Raw genomic sequence first — 20,558 nt, forward strand, 5'->3', positions numbered from 1 at the left:
GCATGTAAACATAGTTAAGTGACCATTTGTATAATTTACCCTTAATTTAATCCCTCTATTATTAAAAAAAATAACAGAGTTAAACTTACTGTTTAAAAATAGCATAATTAAACAAAAAAAATTAATTGCAAAACCACATAAACTCTAAAAATAATAACTCCATAAAAAAGAAATGATATTTTTTAAACATTTACTAATTTATCTAATATTGTTTTTAAAGGACTATCTATATTTAATAATAAAAGGATCAATTTGATTAAATCTCAATAATAAAAGGACCTACTTAGTTATTCAAAATTGTAGAAATTTGGAACTTCAAAGGATTTTGGATTCATAATTTTTAAGGCATTAACAATATCCTCCACATCAATTTAATTGTTTTCCCTTGTATAAATAAACTAATCATGTGAATGTTGAAATATTATAAGTTCCTAATAATTTTCATAATTGAGGATAAAATTTTGATTTTTACTATTAAATGCTGTAGTTTGATTAAATAAAACACACATGGCCAATATATCTTTACGACCAGGATATGGTAAACAATCCCCCAACATTGCCACAAATCCATGACAGGAACATGCTTCTACCATAGCAAAGCTTAATAATGACCCGCTTTTTGCCTCAACTGCAATGCAGTCGAGCCCAGCCAAGCGACCATTTATCCGCCATTAATGCAACGCGATCTATCTCATAAGTAAGCTCTTCAACAAACCCTGTCAAATAAAAAATATATAACGGCCATCATCGAGCCTTGCAAGGCTGCAATCATCATTCAATCTGCATACAGAACCTGAATAAAAGGGTAAAATTTTCGATCCTATAATACTCTGAACAATAAAAATGAGTTCTTGATTAGAAAAAAGAACTTCAGAGCTTATCGATCGAGGGAATATGATGAATCAGATTAGGAGACATCAAAACTATCAAGCTTAGGCTAGCTATGGAGCTTTGGCAACATGTTCCAGCTGGGGTGAATGAAGTTCTGTTCCTGTGGGGTTTGTTTCTTTGCCCTGACTGCCATTTGTACACTCTACGGCAGATTCAAGCTTACTAACATCACGAGTCGTTTCCAGAGTCTTCTGAAGAGATCGCTGTTTCATTTTCAGAACTATTCTGATTCAACTGATCAGATTCTACCTTAGTAGGAGATGCCGCAGATAATTCTAATTGATTGCTAGAGGGCTCAACAATAGGGTCAGTGCCATCTCCCTTAGCCTCCTTGCCACTCTCAGTGATTGTGGTATCGCAAGAAAGCTGGCTGGAATCTGGAATGTTATCAGGGCCAGTAGCAGCCACTGATTTCTCCTCCGACTTGCTTGCATCTGCTTCTGACCGGGACTGTTCAATACTCTTGTCTTGTGAGATATCAGAAACAGGAACTGCTGTTTCCAAAGGTTGCATAGCTGTCTCGGATGATGATGCTTCTGAGGGCCTAACTTCTTTATCACAAACTTCAACACAATCACTCTTAGCACTTTCACCGGTTCGAAGCAGTTCCGTTGGACTGGGAGACTTGGGTTGAACTCCAGAACCTGTTTGATCACCACCAGAAGCAGGAGTTCCTTTAGACACATCTTGATTGCCACCGGCATTCTGAGGGCATGTAATATCAACCTCCTTATTACAATCTGTAATTAAATTTTCATCTGGAACCTGTCCTGAACTTGCAACATTCTCCGAGCCAGTATGGGTCTTGCATTCAGGTTTCAAAGAATCAGCCCCCTGAACAGAGGCCTCGACCACAAGAGTTGCATTTTTTTCCGGTTCTTTAGTATCAGCTTCAGTAACAGATAGCTTTTTACTTTCTTCTTTGGGAACATCACAAGCTGGAGCAGCTTGTTCACGAGCTGGTGTGCAGACAGCTGATTTACCATCTAAACTATTTTCATCAGACACATCCGGTGTCTGGTTCGATAAGGGTGCGGGTGCAGTAGGAGTATTCCTGCCCTCGCTCCCACAAGTTTCACCAGCTTTGGTTTTTGATGAGGTTTCAGAGAAAATTTCCTTCATCACTCGGGCAACATCATTAACATCAGCAGTCTGTATTCGACTATATGCTGGAATTGCACTAGTCACTTTTCTCTTTGAATCATGACCAACAGAAGCACCCGGAGAAAGAACTTCAGGTGCATGTACGGGAGTGACAGTTACCAGTTCATGAGGACCCGAATCTTGATTGTTCTTCCCTGCAGTAACTTTATTGACCAAATTTTCCCTTGATTTATTCGAGGGCAACGAATTTACTTTCAAGTCTTGGCCAGATGAAGCATCAGGAATAGCAGGTCTCCTTCCTCTACGCCTAGGTGCTTCTGTCCTGTTCGTGTTCTTGGGACCTGGCCTTTTGCTTTGAACAGATTCAGCAGGACTAGAAGCGGCAGACTGTGGTGCTGAAGAAACAGAAGCATTAGTTGGAAAAGGCAGAGAGCTCAAAGCAGTCTTTGCACCAGGACTAGGAATGGTTTTATTGCCACCTTCTAGAGGATTTGATGAAGGCAAATTATCTGTCATAGCACTACCAACTGAAGATGTTTTCACAGTTGACATTGTTGTATAAGCTTTATGTGCTGCAATCTGGTTCTTTACCAATTCAACTGCGGTCTGACTTGATACAGGGATAACAGGTGAAACTTCTGCAATCACAGAAACCTTGTCAAGAGCATCAGCATTTTGAATTTGTCCCACAGCAGGCCCTGCAAAAGTCTCTCATACTGAGTATATATTACAATATCCATTCGACTATTATTAAAGGATCCATTTCATCCAAATTCTTACCAAGAGTTACGGCATTAGCATTAGGTACTTCAGGTGAGCTTTCTGATCGCTTGCTTTGAGATAAATTGTCATGTTCAGCAGAATGTTGATTATGACCAGTTACTACAGCAGGTGCATTAGTTCCCTGTGCTTGCTCTTGAATAACCTTTGTTGGGGAAGCAGCATCATATTCTTGATTGCTTCTGATTGGAATGACTTTATTTGGTGATGCAGCTGCAGATTGATCCTGTGCTTGAGTATTCAATTTTGAATCCTGACCAACCAAAACATCCTGAGCGGCAGCTGATATTTGTGCCAGTTTCTTTCCTGTACGCCGAGGTGTCCCTACCCCACTCTGAGCCTTACGGCCTTGGCCTTTAACTTGGACAGGTATTGTAGGGCATGGAGCTGATTGAGCAATTGGGGCACCAGAAGTAGTAAGTGACTGAGAGTTCAAACTAACCCCTGCATCAGAAGGATGATTGGTTACACTAGTACTATCCATACCAGGAGAAATGGGTAAAAGATTGGTGCACTTGGTCATGGGAACATTGGAGGCACTGGGAACAATTCCACTTATAGCAACAGCTTGATTATCAGGTGGATTAACTAATTTAATTTGAGATTGCTCATTTGATTCTGGACCTGGACTAGCTAAACCATCAGCAGCAGGGATGGACGCAGGCTCTTGTTTCTTTGCCCTTCGACGAGGTGCTTGTCCACCACTTTGAGCCTTTTGACCTTGTCCTTTTAATTGCACTGGTGAAGAGAACCCAGGTGGGCTAGATTCAACAGGTGTAATAGAAACAGAAGGTATTCTTGGCTGCAAGTTCGGAGAAACTCTTGAAGTATTAGGAGGATCAGGAGCAGTAGATACTGATGAGCTAGAGCCTGCTGCTTTTTGTAACCCAACATCCACTTTACTGGTCTCAGAAGGTGTTGAAAACACTGGCGTAGTGGGAGATTTCTCTACTGGTACTCTTCTTGGCCTTCCACGTCCCCGTTTAGGTGGTGGTGCTGCATCTTTGTTCTGCTGCAGTGGCTGATGTGCAGGCTCCACCGCAGGTGGTTGTGGTAGTGGAGGAAGTGGAGCTGGAGATTGTGTGTTACTGAGAGTCCCCCTTGAAGCATCTTTTGGCATGTTCCTCTCAACAGCTTCTTCATTCGGTTTGGGGGATTCAGGTGAGTCAACTTGACACATTTTTTCAAACTGCTCCTCTGTCCATTGCTCTTCATATGAGCGCACCTAATACAGCAATAATTTAAGATTGACAAAATGCAATTTCACTTGATTAAAGAGGCAACGGCAGCACCAGGCAAAGCCATAAATATTAGAGAGAAAACAAACCTCTCTTTGTCTTTTGCCCCTCCCATATTGCTGCGTATCAAGACCACCAAGAGATCCTTTCCGTTTTGACCCAATATTATTAGGCTGTAACTCAGTCTTTGGTGAATCATACAATTTCATTGCTTCATAAAATTCTTTCAAGTCATCATCTGTAACAAGGCGAGGTGGTAATGGTGGTAGAGGCTTAGAGCAATCCATCTCTGATCCACATACCAACTTTTTCCACTTTGCCTGCATGTTTTAAGGGAAAAAAAAGGCATCAAAATAGAAGTAAACGCAACAGGCCAAGCACGTTTATGCTCAACATGAGCAATGGAGAAACTTCCTGTCTAAGAGACTTGGATGCATACCGTCTCTTCTTCCCGCCTTTGTGTATCAACCGATTCAAACACATCAATCTCAGACTCACTGAATCACAGAGACATGTAATATATATTAATACCAAAATCATGTCATTAACTAAAAGCTCATAATATTACTAGAAAGTAATTGCCATGTTAAATTACAGCACAACAGTAAAGTTGGATCAGTATAAAAATCTCGAAGTATCTAAAAGAAAATGCAGTCATTTCCAACTAGACATAGCCTTGCAGAGAAAGTTGACTGCTCAAAATCTCTTATTTATATAAGGAATCCTTCACCGGTCAATTACAGATAGATAAATAAGATCAAATCTAAAAATACCTGCGAGCCAAAAGATCATTTAGAGCATCATCATCCAACACTGGAGCAACTTCCTCTTTCTTACACTCCCGCAGGAGGGACTCTAAATACTCCCTACGATCTTCAGCACTGTCGATAAAATCACAGAAATTTACTTAAGAGCATGAGTCAAAACACTCTTGAAACAGCTTGTGCTCCATGCAATAAACTACAGCTCAACAGCCAACCCAATTTACCTTGTATTATTATCGAAGAAACCGGCAGTGATACTCTGATTAGCAACTCCCAATTTGTGTTCAGCAGAAGCTCTGACTTGTTCTTCAACAGTTTGAACCTTATCAAAGAAAATATAATCAAACACAACTCAAGGTAAAACAAAATGGTACGCAACAGAAAACACTACTTAATGATTAGGAACATACTGTTTCAAAACGTAAAACAAGTACATCCTTCTTCTGGCCAAGCCTATGAGCTCTTGCTTGTGCTTGCAGGTCAACCTAAGAAGTATCAACCAAAATATATATATTACAACCAATATCATAAGAAACTATCAAGGAAATGTAACATTCTATAAAACCTGTGGGTTCCAGTCAGTGTCAAATATGATCACAGTATCAGCAGCTTGAAGATTGACTCCAACACCACCAGCTCGAATACTGACACCAACATTCAAATGTCAAAACTACAAGACTATTTACTCAGTAGTAAGACATACAAATAATCTAAGTAGCAAATGATTAGGCAAAGAGTCCCAGTCTAATACTACTCTCTTTTAGTATATTAAATTATTTTCAACCTCCCAAAATAAAGAACATTTACTAAGGATGAGTTCCAAAAGTGGGGTTTGCAGGTGTAATTTTTTTTTTTTTAAATGATAAGAACATGCCCAAATTTTGATAAACTTCTATGTTCAAAATGATGCCTAGTGCATGCTACCCATCCAATATTCAAATACCTGATCCCCTTTAATGTCTAAACCCTTACCACATATAACCCCCTAGTATAACTAGAACAAAATATATTATAAGAACATGCCTGAGTTTCGATAAACCTCTAGACTAGAACTTTCCCTCCTTACTCCTCTCTGCTACAACATTCTAATCTCGTCTCAATCCCCAAATAACTCTCATTTAAAGAGCCTGTGAAGTTCAGAAGCATACAGCATAGCTGAATTTTACTTCCCCCACCCACCCACCCCCTCTTTTCTTTTTTGGTGTGGTGCAGTTAAATTTTATCCATATTACTTAATTTTTGCATGTTAGGACCAAGGAGAAAATTATACCTGAGCAAAAATATGAAAAAGGGGGAATCTTGTTGATTAAACTTATCAATAAGCGCACCACGATCATTCCCAGCTGTATGGCCATCCAACCGAAGATAGCGATACTGTTTAAAGGTGAGGTAGTCTTCCATCACATCAAGTAGCCTAGTCATTGTGGAAAAGAAAAGAACCTACAAATTCAAATTAAAGGGATGAATCTTTCATTAATTTATATTTTAAGAAAACTATAATATTTACAAGCATTCATTAATGAAGGAAGAATGTGAAGGTTCTAGCAAGGAAAATCACAATTGATCATGCTAAAACAGAGTTTTATGCATTCCACCAAGATTGAAAAGAATAAATAGGGCTTAAACTAGAAATGCCAAATAAAACCAATGGCGCAAGATTAGAAACATATTAATAGACAACATACGCAGGCAAAAAAAAAAGAAGAAGCCAGATTCCGCAATAGGATTTTTTATGCAAACAAACAACTAAAGTACCACAATGCATCAAAAGGGAGCTTTAAGAAATTGTTGGATCTTAGCATAACCACATCAGAAGATTTGCCTACCCGATGGTCAGTTGCCTTCAACTTGGGGAGTATTCGATCCAGCATCTCAAGCTTGCCACAAAGCCTAATGATTGGGGGCAAATAATGTTGTGGTATCAAACTATCAACCTACAAAAGTTTTATCCAAAAGTTAGGTTTGTACCAGTCAAGGCAAAATTTATACCAGCCAACTAAGGATATCCTAGTTTGCTACAAGAAAATAATCAAGTGGATCGATATTATCTTTAACTCTTTGAGTATTCCAACTTACCAAGTTTTCATAGGAATTTTTTATTTTTTAAGAACTGATTTATTCCAGAATTAATTACATAAAGAAGATAAAAGGTTTACAGGATGCTTCAGAAAAGAGACTGTCCTATACTTTCTTATCTTTTATCTGCTAGAATTCTCAAGAAAACTAAACATTAGTAAATAGGAAAAGGACATGCCTCCTCCACGTGAAGGTGGCTGAGGTATGGATGATTGCATATATTACGGAGCTCCATAACAGAGTTGTGCACTGATCGAGCCTGCAAAAGAAGAATGATCAGAATAAAGAATTGTAAATGTCTAAAACAGTGATATACTTAAGAGTTCACTATAAATAAGAATAGAATGTCATAAAGGAACCTTTGAATTTCCAATTGCACCAAGATTTTCTTCAATCCTCTTCATCAAAAGCTTTTGATAAGCAGAAGCTTCACATCTGACAAGTCTCTCAATCTTCTCAGGAAGCTCATTTTCAACCTACCCAAAAAGATAAGAAGATGCAAGATAATTAGCATACTAGAATTCCGAGGATCTTAATACCACACAAAACAATGACTTCAAAATATTGAGCCTCTCAATGTTTCATAAGTGCTAAGTCATGCATTCATTTATGACGAGACACATAAAAACAAACAAAGACAATCAGTATTCAACTAAGAAAAAGTTATCCTTAATACAATATCCATGTAAATACAAACCTTATGCTTCAGCCTCCGAAGCACAAAAGGTCGGAGAACTTGGTGAAGACGATTTATGATCAACAAATTTTCTTCCTCAGAGAGTAAGGCCTAGTCAAAATATTTAGCATAAACACGTAAGTTTGATAATAGAGTAAATTACTCCAATAGCTAGAAGGTCGAAGTTAATTACTTCATCAGCAGAATTATCCCCATTGCTCTCAAATGGTTTATTGAACCACTGAGAAAAATCTTCTGATGAATTAAATATATTAGGCAATAAGAAATTGAGTAGTGCCCACAACTCCTCAAGATTGTTCTACATAAAAAGATAAGTAAAAGGTTAGAATTACATTGTATCAACACATTAACTCATAAAGAAGCAGCACGAAATACAGCTGGCTCACCAACAAGGAAATGACAGCAAGTATTGATTACAAATGTTAAATGAAAAGAATATATTAAAAGGCATCCAAAGAATATTATTGGTAACCTGTAATGGTGTTCCAGTCAACAGCAATCTGTGAGAGCTCTGATAGTGCTTTAAGTCTGCATTCAACTTGCAAGAAGCATTTTTTATCCGATGACCTTCATCAATTATAATATAGTGCCAGTGAATTTTGCTTAGCTTTGGTCTATCATGCTTGTTCATTAGATACTCATATGTTGTCAGGAGAACGTTAAATTTCTGATGTACAATCCTCTCCCTGCACCAGAAATGGATAACTAGGCTTACATGTATTTTAAAACAACAAAAAGTATAGGATAGGAAGGGCTCTTATTCACAGTTTGAATGTCATTACTTGAATAATTTACGCCTCTCCTCTGGGGGCCCAGAGTAAACAATTTTGCGTAGATCAGGTGCCCAGAAATTTATTTCTGTCTCCCATCCAGGCAGAACTGAGGATGGAACAACCACTAAAAATGGTCCTCTATCGTTTTTGGTTTCCATTAGGTAACAAATAAGAGAAATAACCTACAAAAGTATATAACATTACAAATGAAAATATTTTATAATAACTTATAAAATAAACTGCAATCAAGAGAAGATATAGAACCATCAATACCTGAACAGTCTTCCCAAGACCCATTTCATCTGCAAGAATTCCATTAAGATGATTATTGTATAGTGAAACCAGCCATCTAAGACCATTCATCTGGTACCTGCACATAAAAAGTACAATTGAGAGAAACTTCAAGCAAGAGAATGAACAAAGCACTCCCCATGCCAGCCCTTCCCAAAATATATATACGTGTACATGTTGGCAAAGTGCATATTCTACTCACTCTCTTAATTTTCCACCCTTAAGAAAAGTTGGTTGGTCATTGATGTTTTCTTTTATGCTGCAAAAACAGTTTTAATTGTGAAACTTTCAGCAATTACAAATAATTCAATACTAATTAAGAAAAGAATTAGGAAACAAAACAACCACAAGATGTTTGATTAAAAAAAATACAAGAAAAAATATGAAAAACTGATACCTATGAGCCATCAGGTAGTACTTTTCATTGCTTTCCACATAATGCTGCAGACCAGATTGATGATAAAAAAATTTCAACATTTAAACAAAGGATGACTGAAAAACTTTTGGATAAGGAAAGACAGCAACTCCAGAAATGCACAAGTAAAAAACTTGCCTTAGCCTCATCTTCATTCTCAACAGCAGTATCATTCTCAAAAACACTTGCAGTTCGCATCTCAGTCATATCATTCCCAAAGCGACTTCCCATAGCCTTGGCATCCTGTAACTTGGATCCAAGTTTCTGAAGATATTTCTCAGTTTCTTTCAATAATTGCTTAACACGATCTGATTTAGCATCCTATAAAACATCAAGAACTATATTCAATACGAATATGAATGAAAAAGTTTTGCACTACTAGAGGCTAGTAAGCCTGAGCTAACCTGAACCATTCGCAAATAACCTTCCACATCATTGATTTTGAGCAAGTTAATCTTCTCACGCTGGATTCTGTCGATCTTCTCACGATGTATACGCTCCTTTCTCTTATGGAACTCCTTCACATATTTATTGAAGCCTTTCCAGCGTTCTCTCCTAATTTTGAACACGTCATCCAGCCTTTCCCTGAGGTTTCAATTTACCAAGCTAGTTAGAAAGGATGTAGATTTATTCAAAGCAACCAACTAAGACAAAGGCTTTAAATGGTAAGAAAAGCAAAGTGGTAAATACTTGTGAACTTCTATCTCACTGAAAAACTCCTTCTGCCTCTCACGAATTCTCTTTTGCCGCTCTTCTTTCATTCTCTGCTCATATTTTTCAAGTTGTTTTATCCTTCTACCATGTCTATGTTTCTTGTATGATTTGAGGCGTTCCATATCATTTGTAATTGGTTTGAAAAAATCATTCAGGAAACCACTGCCAAAATTTAAGAAGAAAATGTGAAATGAAAATTCATAACAAAATCAAGGAAACAGCCAAACCAACTACTTATAGCTACAACTGGCAACAAAAAACCAAGATAAGAAATACAAAAAATAATAACTTGAGGGGAAATTTTACATATCAATTACCTCCGCAGACGGCGTTGGAGCTCTAATAATTGGAGTTTCTTCAATTCTATAACACTTTTGGTTTTTGCAGATATATCTTCGGATGAGCTCACAGTTTCCTACATGTGAATGCATTAATTAAAAAAGCATGTGCACATGCAATCCTAGATCCATAATAAAACCATGCACTACCTTTGATGTTATTATACCATCCAGTGAGCTTCTTACTCAAATTTGCAAGCTTAAGTGCTAAAATCACCCATTTCTACCCAATAATAAGGCTTTATCAAATTTTAGAGATGAATTCCTTTCAATCTTGATCACAGTCTATGATGCAGAATCACTCCAAATTCTAAAGCTAAACACAAAACCATTCATTGGCTTTCACAAAAAGAAATTTACTTAAAAAAGAAAGAAAATCTCAAAAATTTTTGTTAGTGAGAATATAAAGAGCATACAAATTAAAAATGGACGATTGCTTTACTAAAACAACAGAACATTTCGTTTGGTCTTTCCTGCTAAAATTTAACTTTCTACTCCAATCTCACTTATTCTACAGAGAAATTTTCGGTTGATTTTACAACCTTTCTTCCACTTATGTTATTCATACAAAATTTGTGGGTACCAGGGGACACATAAACTTTTCCTTTCAATAAAATCTCACAAATAATATAGCAAATAACAGTTATATCCTTAAAAATGTTGCAGGATGGTTTTACAGACAAATAGAAGGAAAAACAAGGTTAAACCAGGTATTAAGAACTTCAGAAGAAAGTTTGTAGCAAACCTTTAACTTGGTGAAACAACTAATCATTCTCTGCTTGGTTTTGTGCTGTTTTAGAACCCACTGCTGCTCAGCTAATAGCTTCCGTCTTCGCTGATCCATAATCCATTTCTCTGACATAGTGTGCTTTGGAGAAGGCAAAGGCTCAGTTGATACAGATTTATCTTCCTCGTCTTGCTCTGTGTAAAACAGACATAATTTCTTAGCAAATGGTTAATAGAATGAACTTTGTACCCAATTTGAATCCTCTGCTCCATAATCACCAGATTCACCACATCCTAAAAGTTGACTTCAATTAATCAAAAAAGCTTTAAAGATTATCATTCTAGTTTCAACAAAGTTGATGAATAAGAAGTTAACTTTTAGGAAGATATTGATTCCATAACATTACCAGGACTTTGAAACTGAGAATCAGAATCTTTTCTCTGTAGCACCAAATCATGCTGGACAGCGGCGGCTGGCAAAGATGCCCTGGAAACCTCATTATGACTGCCAATTCCAGACCAGCCCATCATTTCAGGGTTCACCTGCATATTAGCACCATCACAGAAGAAATTAGATCAGGTTTTCTCATTAGCAGATGGCAGTTATCCATGCCATCCACAGGTTTACTAACAGTAAAACCACCCCTTACAGTAGCAGAGTCAGGCTGTCTAGTTAAATATGCCTGTGGCCCCACTGTCTCATAGCTCTGAATTTCAGGCTCTGCATTCCTTCTAGCTAGAATTTGTTTCCTTTCGTCCACAATTGCTGAAAGATCGAAAGTTGGGCCATTACTCTCCTCCACTTTCAATGTTTCAGCTTCTTTTGACAATGAATCAGCCTCAGGGAATCTTCCAGTAGATGTGAAACCTGGAGGTGTATTATTCATCCTTCCAAATGGCATTGCAACTTCAGATATGCTACCTGGCTCATTGGAAGTTTGTGATTTCCCTCCATATTCATTCAATTCTTTGTGAGGGCCATCTGTATTGCCAGCTGATGATTACCAAGTAAATGATATAGACTACTGAAAATTAAATTTTGCAAAACAAATTTAAATAATTAAAACAACCTTCTTTGGGAAATATGTTTCCAAGCGCAATTTCAAGATGCAGCTTTTTGGGCATCAAACCATTTCTGCACGTAAAGAACACAAGTTATACAGAATAAAGAAAAACAACAGACCATGCAAAGATTCTTACCACCTATACCCCCATTAAAGATGGTAGCATATATTGAAAGAAATTGGTACTACCTGAAAGCTAAAAAAACAAGGCACTGGGCTCTAAGCTGTTTCAATTGTTGTTCCTTGAAGGGCATGCCAGAGGAAGTGGAAGATTGGGAGACAGGAGATTTTCCCATATCTCTTGGAGTTGTGGCTCTAACCATGGTCATCTCAGAAGCCATATTTTGCCTGCCAACCTACAAAAGGCGAATAACATGAACTGCCAGAAAATTCACTATATAAAATCAATTAAATTCAAAGCAACATATTAAAAAGCAGTCCAAGTTTAATTAGCACCTTTGGATAAAAAAATAGCATATTTGAGCTATGGTGACTTATAAAAAATAAAAAATAAAAAGAAGTGCATGAAAAGGAGGAAAAGCCATAGTGACTACCTGAGCTGCCTTATTTGCTTCTGCCAACATATTTGAACTTCCTCCATCATGTTCCAAGACTTTTCCAGCAGAAAGTGTTGTGGACAACCCATCAGGACTTGCTACAGAACCTTTGGATAATCCATGCTTCTGACACTCAGAGCCACTAAATTGGCCCGTGCCTGAGGACGGTAGCTCACCTGCAGGATATGAAATAGATGTGGCAGGCAACAGTCCTTGAACCTTCCCAAAAGCACCTGAAAGTTGAACGATACCAATAACTTGATAATTATTTTATCTGACCAAGGAGATACTTTGGAAATTCAGGAAATCCAGACTCCATTTTAAGAACTGTTCAACCTCAAGTAAAATTGTCATTCAACTTCCATTTATAGATTGTTATCAACAAGAAAAATAATCGTTCTCAAATATATTTACTCTGTGAAAAGGGCAGGGGAGGTTTAAATTTAATTTGCCAGGCCAAAATAAATACAAAAACAGTCAAGACCAAAATGGGTCCAGTATATATTTAAACTACAACTAAGCTTTACCAGAACAAGAAAAATAGAGTGAAGGAGCAAAAAATACATGATCTCATCAAGAGACAAGTTCTCTAACTCAGACAATCTAAAGCTAAGGTTTCTTTCTCCTTTGTCACCCAGATAAAATTGAACTATTTCAGACACAAGTGTGGGAGACAGATATGAGCATTAAAATATCTAACAAATACAAAATTATTTCCCTTTTATCAGCTCACCTGGTACAAATGATGCATGCATTGACTGATGAGACGAAATTTCAGCTGTCATGTTGCCAGAAACAACATTTGGAGAAAACCTGTGAAGTTGAGATCTATCAAAGGCTAACCCAGCCTTGTTTTGGTTCCATACACCACCCCCGGAGGGAAAGTTTTCATGTGCACCAAGTAGTCCCTCTTGCTGCAGCCCAGGTGCATTTTGAGTGGAAGAATCTTCCACTTCTTCAGAATACTTTGAACTAGGAGCATGTGACATCAAATTGCTAGTTGAATCCACTAGGTTTTCTGTAACATTCTGACCATCCAGTCTTCCCCTAAGCACTGATCTGATATTACCAGGTAAAGATGGAAAATGCTCCATTTGGACACTACTTTGGACCATGTTGTAGTTACTAGAGCCAGATGGTTCAGCCTTATTCATCTTCCCTTTCCTTGGATCAATCGGAGCATTACTAGAATCAAGTTGCTGGGAAGTGTCAAATTTTGGTTCCATTGGATCACCCCTCTTTCGCTTAGATGCAGCCTTTTTATTATCATTTTGACTCATTTGTTTTTCTTGGGATTGTGAGTTAGCAGACCGAGTGTCCAAACTAGATGGACTTTCATGATCCAAAGACTGACTACTCCTATGAGTTCCAGCTCCTTGATAGTAGTCATGTCCAGCAATGCTTGGACCAACAGGCTGCCTGCCGGATGAAAATGGATCAAATTTAGGCATCTCAATTTGGGCCAATCCTGCTTTAGAATCCTTTGGAACTGCAACACCCTGGGAAGATCCTGGACAGAAGAGTCTCATTTGTAAATGATTAGCTCAGTATGCCACTTAACAAGGACACATTTGCAAAATGTTTTTTCAAGCTAACTGAAGTTTGATTAACAGCAATTTACCAGAATATTGTCCAGATGTAGCATCTAATGTTTGCGGTCCCGCTGTTGGAGGAAGCCGTGATGACTTCAAAGCTTCAAGATCAAGACCATGTTGATTGATAACAGTCTCCATTGCCCTTCAATAAAGAAAAAAAACATCAGAGAAAGGGTGCACATCCTGGAATAGGAAGTTAAAAGCTCCACTGCAACCATGCCAATATTGAAAAGAACAAAAGAAAGTTAACATAACAGTTGAAACAGTAAGTTCAACACTCCATTGCAACCATGCCAATACTAAAAAGGACAAACAAAAGTTAACACAACAGTTGGATCAGCCAAAGAACAAATGCAAGATGAAGATATATGAAATCATGTACAGGTTTTTTTTAATAAACATAAAATTAAGTACACTGAACAAGGAGGATACATCAAGTTGTAATTTGATTTTTAGGTGAGTGTAATTTTATTGCAGCTCAGAACACTTTGTATATTTTACTTCAGGGTTACATATGATTAAATTTCACAGCTTGAATCAAAGTTAAAAAGCAATTATCATATATGCGAACAAAGCTAAATGTTAACCCAAATTTCTAATTTAATTCAAGCATGTCTTGGTTGCTACAATACATAGTTCCATCCAGGAGGAGAAAAGTAAGAACAGCTTCATTTAGTAAGAACAGCTTCATTTGGCGAAAAAGAGGGCAGACCAAAGTAAAAGTTTTAACTGCAACAGAGAGACATTTAGCTTATCCAACCATATGCATGGTGGGGTAATTGATGCCCTGATAACAGCAGAGGGCACACTCTTCATTAAAGGTGTCTCAAGATTTGCATGACTACCCAAATAAAGACCAAGTAGTTCCACTGGTCATTTCAATATCTACAAAATAATATAAAGCACTTGCATCCCTTTAAAGGAAAATAAAGAAACTAACACTTCAAGTGCCAATTGATAAGCAAAGTAAACAGCACACTCTATCAAAATTATTTATTAGATCCAACATTATCTTAATTAACTCAATTTGCTAATTTGCTATCTCCATATAGATGAAAATAACTTGGATACATTCTCTCCCCAAGCTACAAAAATCCAATGGTCTTTTAACAAGAATTATTAATAAAGCCCATCTAATGACGGATAAGACAAAAATACTTCACCTTGATATTACTTGAAACGGCATTGAATGCTCCTTTCCACTAGCTTTCATATGTTGCAATATCTAAAACAAAATCCATATAAATGGTATGAAACTTAAGAGCTAACTAGTACACAATAAGACAGCTCAATTGACCAAAAACCTATGCATACCACATGAAGTTTAGTTGCTAGCTTCACTGGCTCATCTTTAGAATCTTGAATGAGTTTGTGCAGAAACTTTGCGGCCTCCAACTCAACATGATGCGAAGAAGACGCCATCTCCTCCTACGAACTACAAAATTAACAGCCAATAAGCAAGTAAAATTTTATTAGTCCCAAACCATCAGATTTAATCCCTACATTTCACACCAAACTTGTAATTTCCGATTCCTTAGACACTTAAGACTTACAAATTTTCAATTCCAAGTATATGATCGTAATTAAACTGAAAATTCAATAAAATAAAACAACAAAACACTAAATAAAATAAAAACAGAGACTTAAATTTCCTAATCTTTTTCTTTTCTTTGGCCACCTAAAACTTCCTAGCACAGTAACCGCATTTTTATGGAAGAATATCTATAATTAAGCTGAAAACCACTAAATTAAGATCCAAAACTACTTACACCACACTGTAATGCGACTTGCTTAGCAATTTGTTTGTTTCTCGACAAACGATCGTTCTTTTTTCCTCGAAAAAGTTATAATATCAATGACGAGAAAACCCTACCCGAAGAAAATTCAATCAAATAAAAGGCCCAAAAACAAACCTAGTCGGAGATCGAAGAGTTCTCAGGTAAGCTACATAGAGTGATTCGAACTTGAAAACCTCTTCATTAATGGGAATGAAGCTCTCTGATTTTGCAGGAAACAAAAGGAAGACGAAGAGAGTAAATAAAAATGGTCCTAAAACACACGTACACCTTTTACGTGCGTGCCGAGTTTCTTTGGGGAAATTTCTTATTTTCTCCCTTTGTTTTGGTTAATGTGCTATTTAGTACCTGAATTTGGCTTCAATGTTCAATTTGGTACCTGAGTTTTTTTCCCCAATTTGGTGCTGAATTTTGGCTTCAATATTTACTTTGGTAAATGAGTTTTTTCAATTTGGTACTTCAGCTTTTTTACTCAATTAAGTCCTTTTTTTATCAGAACACACTTATCAAACCACGTTATGTTGTTTAATATAGGTACTAAATTGAACATTGAAAGCAAACTTGGGTACTAAATTAAAAAAAAAACTCAAGTACCAAATTAAACATTGAAGAAAAACTCAGGTAACCAATGGTATATTAACCCTTTTTGTTTTTGTGAACCAAGATATTGGGAATTTATATTTTTAATTCTGAATTTTACCATTTACTTTATGAAAATTGAAAAGTTAACCTCTGTATTATAATTTGTCAAAACTCGATCCTCTGGTAAACACATGAATTAAGCGGTTGATTTTTGCTGAACTATGACATATACATTGCTGCAGTGCTGGTTTTTGCTTATTACTAGTCTATAAATTGCTAATGTATAGAATTTAAAGTCAGCAATTTAAATGATATGGTTTAGAAGTATCAATTGCACTAAGTTCACAATTTTAGTAAAAAGGGGTTAACTTCTCACTTCCCAAATTTCATAAATTAGACGGGAGAATTTTATAATTAAACTTTAATTTAAAAATCCGTAAATTTATAACCTTATTTTAGTGAGATCTCGTGGAATCTTTTTTAATTAAATCCGAGATTTCATAGAACAAATGGCTCAAGACAACATGGAAATGAGACTGAGTTTTCTACCCTTAAACTGTAACCACAATGAAGAAACAGCCAAACTTCATGTTGGTTTACATGTTCCATAAGCAACAAAAACAAAACTACCATTAAAACAACATAGGAGAGGCCAAAAAGAAAAAAACAGGGGATATATTTTTTAAGGACTCGTTGCCGGACAGCCAGCCGTTTTCAATGGTGTTTTAAGCATCTTTCTTCTCCACGAGCTTCTCGATCAGATCCGCTGCATCTTGAACAGTGACAATGCTTTGGGCACTTTCTTCTTCCACACTGATTCCGAACTCCTCCTCGAGTCCCATCACAATCTCGACCTGAATCACAAGAACAAGTATCATCTGATTTTAGTGTTTTTCGAGTTTATTAATGTAATATATCCACTCATTCCAGCAAAATATCAAAACGTAATAGATCCTATAGGGTAGATATTTGGTTACCGTGTCAAGAGAATCGGCTCCGAGTGCAGCAAACTTAGATTCTCCGGTAACAGAAGAATCTTCTGGTAGTGCTAGTTGCTTCCTCACTATGCTACAAACTTTGTCCACCGTCTCAGGTTTGGCCTGAAGATATTAACATCCCCAGAGCCAGTTAAGCATATTGATACGGAGAAATGCATGTAAAGGCTTCATCATATGGACTATGGACTATATCGATACGGAGAAATGCATGTAAAGGCTTCATCATATGGACTATGTTACCCGAACTCGAAACTGAATGTTACATACAAGCATGCTCATAGTTTAAGTTTCCACACATTTTTACACAATTAGACTTACATGTATCCAACTATATAAAGAAAGCAAATATCAGATACAGATATTTCATAGAAATCGAAAAATCCGATTTAACATAATATATTTTCCTAAAAACAACTTCGGCTAGGCCCAAACAGTTGCAGTTAAAGGTCCTTTCACCGGTACAGTTACACACTTATAATCTTGTTTTAGTATAAGAGGATTCCAACGATCGGCTAATCGGCATCGTATTAGCCATTTAGCGATGCGGATCCGGTTGTTAATTAGTCAGCATTGTACCATTAAATGACTATATTTTCGGATGCGGTAACATACCATTCTCGGTATGTACCGGATATGGGCGTGTTTAAATATATCATTTCGGTATTACCCTAACTACACATATTGGTATATGCCGGTAACGGTTTAGGCTCGAATCAATACGTACCGCACAAGAAACCCGGAGGCGCATAGGTCCCGGTCGGATTCTAAGAGATGGGAGACTAAGTAAGTTGACATTAGAGATCCCATGAAGAGGTACCTGCAGAGAAATAGAATTGAATAAAATCAATGAAAAATTCGAAGTCGAGCTCGATCGTGTTTCACTTTTAGAATTTAAATGTGATTCAACATAAAAATCCAACTGCTTGAACTCGATTATTTGTACTTAAATTCAATAACTGATTAGTGATTAAAAAGATCATCTTTCAGCTAAATATTCAAATCTCAGCATCAAATCTAAAACATCCCCAACAGAAGAAAAAAATTCAATGTATAGCCAAAACCCAACTTAAAAAAACCAAAAAAAAAAAGCACAATAATCAGATAAAAAAAACACCAAAAAATGAAAGGAAAAAGGAAGACCTGGTTGTGCTTCAAAGAAGTTGAAAGAGGGGAGAAATTGAGTGAAAATCCAGTTGAAGAAGCCATTGGGATCGGGTTTTTTTGGTTCGATATGAAAGAGAGAAGAGAGCGGAGATCACGATGAAAGAGGGAGGGGGTGTTTTGTAGTTATAATTTTTCTTTGGAAAGCTTTAAAGAATGAGATGTTTTTATAGATGCCTCTGGTGGTTGCTTTTTTGCCTTATGAAGGTATTGGAATTTGGTTGAGATTTGTTTTGGCCATTAATTTCCCATTTGCATTTCATAGTTTGTATCGAAAAACAACACTGTTCTTACTTGCCTTCTCCATCAGGCAAACTTTTTTTAAATAATATAATATAGTATAATGATAACATTTTGGGCAAACTGTATCAAACGTCACTAAGCTATTAGCAATTTTATAATTCAGTCACTAAACTTTAAAAAATTGTAAAATAATCATTAAACTATTCTAAAATTTTCATTTAAGTTACTGAACTGTTCAAAAGTTTTTTATTTGAGTTATGGACTATTAACGATTTGACGATTGATATGATAGATTGGTGTCAATCAATGAGTAGAAAATCATAACTTAGATCCAAATCGATCTATCGATTAGTGTTAGATATCAGAGACGAAAGTTGTTTAAATTTTATTTCACAGATTTATGATGTTCAAAGTTATTTCCTGAAAAATTAGAATTATAGAAAGTCATACAATAACGATTTTAATAACTTAATGACTTAAATAGAAACTTTTAAATAATTCAATAATCATTTTATAATTTTTTAAAATTAAAAAATTAAAACATAAATTTATTAATAATTTCCCGACCTATGTAATTTATCCTTAAAATTATTTTATGTAATTGCATTAAATAAATTTATTAATTAAATAATGAAAATAAAGACAGAATATATTCACCAACAATTCACGTGTTGGAAAAAATAATTATACTAAAAAGAGATGGTCTCAACCCATACGATTGAATTGGAGAATAACAAAAAACTAAACAAGAATTGCATGTTTCAAGTTTGTCTAGGAATATGAGAATTTTGTGTTTGTTATTTTGGCAAAATCTTTGGACTTCGTAATAGAAAGTTATAAAATAATTATTCAATTATTCAATTTTTTTTTAATCCACAGATGATAATTTACTAATAGAAAAGTAGCTCAACAGTTTTTAAAATATTAAATTATACTATTAGTCTCTATACTTTACGGAAATCATGGATTTAGTTCTTATACTTTTATTTAATTAATTTTGATTCCTGTACTTCTTGAATTGGTCAATTTTAGTCTCTATACTTTTCAATTTTTAAAATTTTAGTCATACACCAAACAGTAACAGTTAAATCTGCTTATTTAAATTCAGTTACTAGTTCTGTACCTGCGTACAATTGTAGATTTAGTCGATATTCTCCAATTTAATTATTCTAAGTCACTATACTTTTCAAATTTTAAATTTTCAGTTTTGATGCAAAATAACAGTCGTTAATCCATTAATTGAAATTTTAGTAAGTAACTTGTGGAAATAACAACATGACATGGTATTACACATGTGATAATATATTTGTTGAGTCGTATTTTAAAAATAATAGACCTTAAAATTTCAATACTTATCATTTGGTGAGGACTAAAATTTTATAATTTGAAAAGTACAATGACTAAAAATGACCAAATTAAAGTTTAGGGACTAAATTCACAGCATTTGCAAAGTACAATGACTAATAGCAAATTTAAACCTTTTAAAATTGGGATAATAGCAACCTTAACTCTTAACATTTATAAATCGTGTCAATCTAATATTGATTCCAAAAAAGTAACCCTCACATTTACATAATGTATAATTTAGTCTTTTTTGTAGTTTTACTTTTATTTGTGACATTGAGAGTAAGTTTTAAAATAAAGAGAAAATATGAAAAGTATTATTTTGGATTTTTGGGTGTTTTCAATTTTTGCACATTGATCAATTTTAGTTTTAAAAGGGGTGGGAGGCAAATTACACAATGTGTAAATATT

At 35.8% G+C, this 20,558-nt stretch overlaps 2 protein-coding genes across 3 annotated transcripts; both read right to left on the reverse strand.

The window, feature by feature from the left end:
• Positions 1-447: 447 nt before the first annotated feature.
• LOC107926462 (chromatin structure-remodeling complex protein SYD) lies at positions 448-16,071 on the reverse strand. Of its 2 annotated transcripts, none has more exons than XM_041101406.1 (34): positions 15,937-16,071; positions 15,338-15,458; positions 15,187-15,248; positions 14,050-14,165; positions 13,162-13,938; positions 12,426-12,661; positions 12,061-12,227; positions 11,878-11,942; positions 11,458-11,789; positions 11,215-11,350; positions 10,827-11,002; positions 10,061-10,158; positions 9,720-9,905; positions 9,434-9,614; positions 9,168-9,350; positions 9,012-9,055; positions 8,817-8,873; positions 8,597-8,693; positions 8,333-8,505; positions 8,023-8,236; positions 7,723-7,848; positions 7,551-7,640; positions 7,213-7,329; positions 7,032-7,112; positions 6,604-6,711; positions 6,048-6,217; positions 5,343-5,421; positions 5,188-5,262; positions 5,002-5,099; positions 4,787-4,894; positions 4,453-4,510; positions 4,103-4,333; positions 2,776-4,000; positions 448-2,693 (listed from the first exon to the last, which is right to left on the reverse strand). In XM_041101406.1, the coding sequence occupies exons 2-34, from the start codon at positions 15,443-15,445 to the stop codon at positions 1,060-1,062; spliced, it is 7,608 nt and encodes a 2,535-aa protein (XP_040957340.1). In that variant the 5' UTR covers positions 15,446-15,458; positions 15,937-16,071; the 3' UTR covers positions 448-1,059. The 2 variants fall into 2 exon arrangements, with proteins under 2 accessions (XP_040957340.1, XP_016712798.2); XM_016857309.2 differs by having other exon boundaries at positions 11,458-11,801.
• An 898-nt stretch (positions 16,072-16,969) lies between these two features.
• On the reverse strand, positions 16,970-18,868 carry LOC107926555 (acyl carrier protein 1, chloroplastic). Its single transcript, XM_016857438.2, has 4 exons — positions 18,540-18,868; positions 18,124-18,216; positions 17,379-17,501; positions 16,970-17,255 (listed from the first exon to the last, which is right to left on the reverse strand). Exons 1-4 carry the CDS (start codon positions 18,603-18,605, stop codon positions 17,127-17,129), a joined length of 411 nt encoding a protein of 136 aa, XP_016712927.1. The 5' UTR covers positions 18,606-18,868; the 3' UTR covers positions 16,970-17,126.
• Positions 18,869-20,558: the final 1,690 nt, after the last annotated feature.

This window comes from Gossypium hirsutum, chromosome D09, assembly GCF_007990345.1.
Source record: "Gossypium hirsutum isolate 1008001.06 chromosome D09, Gossypium_hirsutum_v2.1, whole genome shotgun sequence".
NCBI lineage: Eukaryota > Viridiplantae > Streptophyta > Magnoliopsida > Malvales > Malvaceae > Gossypium > Gossypium hirsutum.

Coding starts and splice junctions, on each gene's coding strand:
- LOC107926462 (XM_016857309.2), bottom strand. CDS start 15,445: ATGGCGTCTTCTTCGCATCATGTTGAGTTGGAGGCCGCAAAGTTTCTG. Junction 11,351..11,457: donor GACAGCCTGACTCTGCTACT/GTAAGGGGTGGT, acceptor GCTAATATGCAG/GTGAACCCTGAAATGATGGG. Junction 5,263..5,342: donor ACACTGACTGGAACCCACAG/GTTTTATAGAAT, acceptor GATACTTCTTAG/GTTGACCTGCAAGCACAAGC.
- LOC107926555 (XM_016857438.2), bottom strand. CDS start 18,605: ATGGCTTCTTCAACTGGATTTTCACTCAATTTCTCCCCTCTTTCAACT. Junction 17,502..18,123: donor GCCTCCGGGTTTCTTGTGCG/GTACGTATTGAT, acceptor TAATATCTTCAG/GCCAAACCTGAGACGGTGGA. Junction 17,256..17,378: donor GAGCCGATTCTCTTGACACG/GTAACCAAATAT, acceptor CTTGTGATTCAG/GTCGAGATTGTGATGGGACT.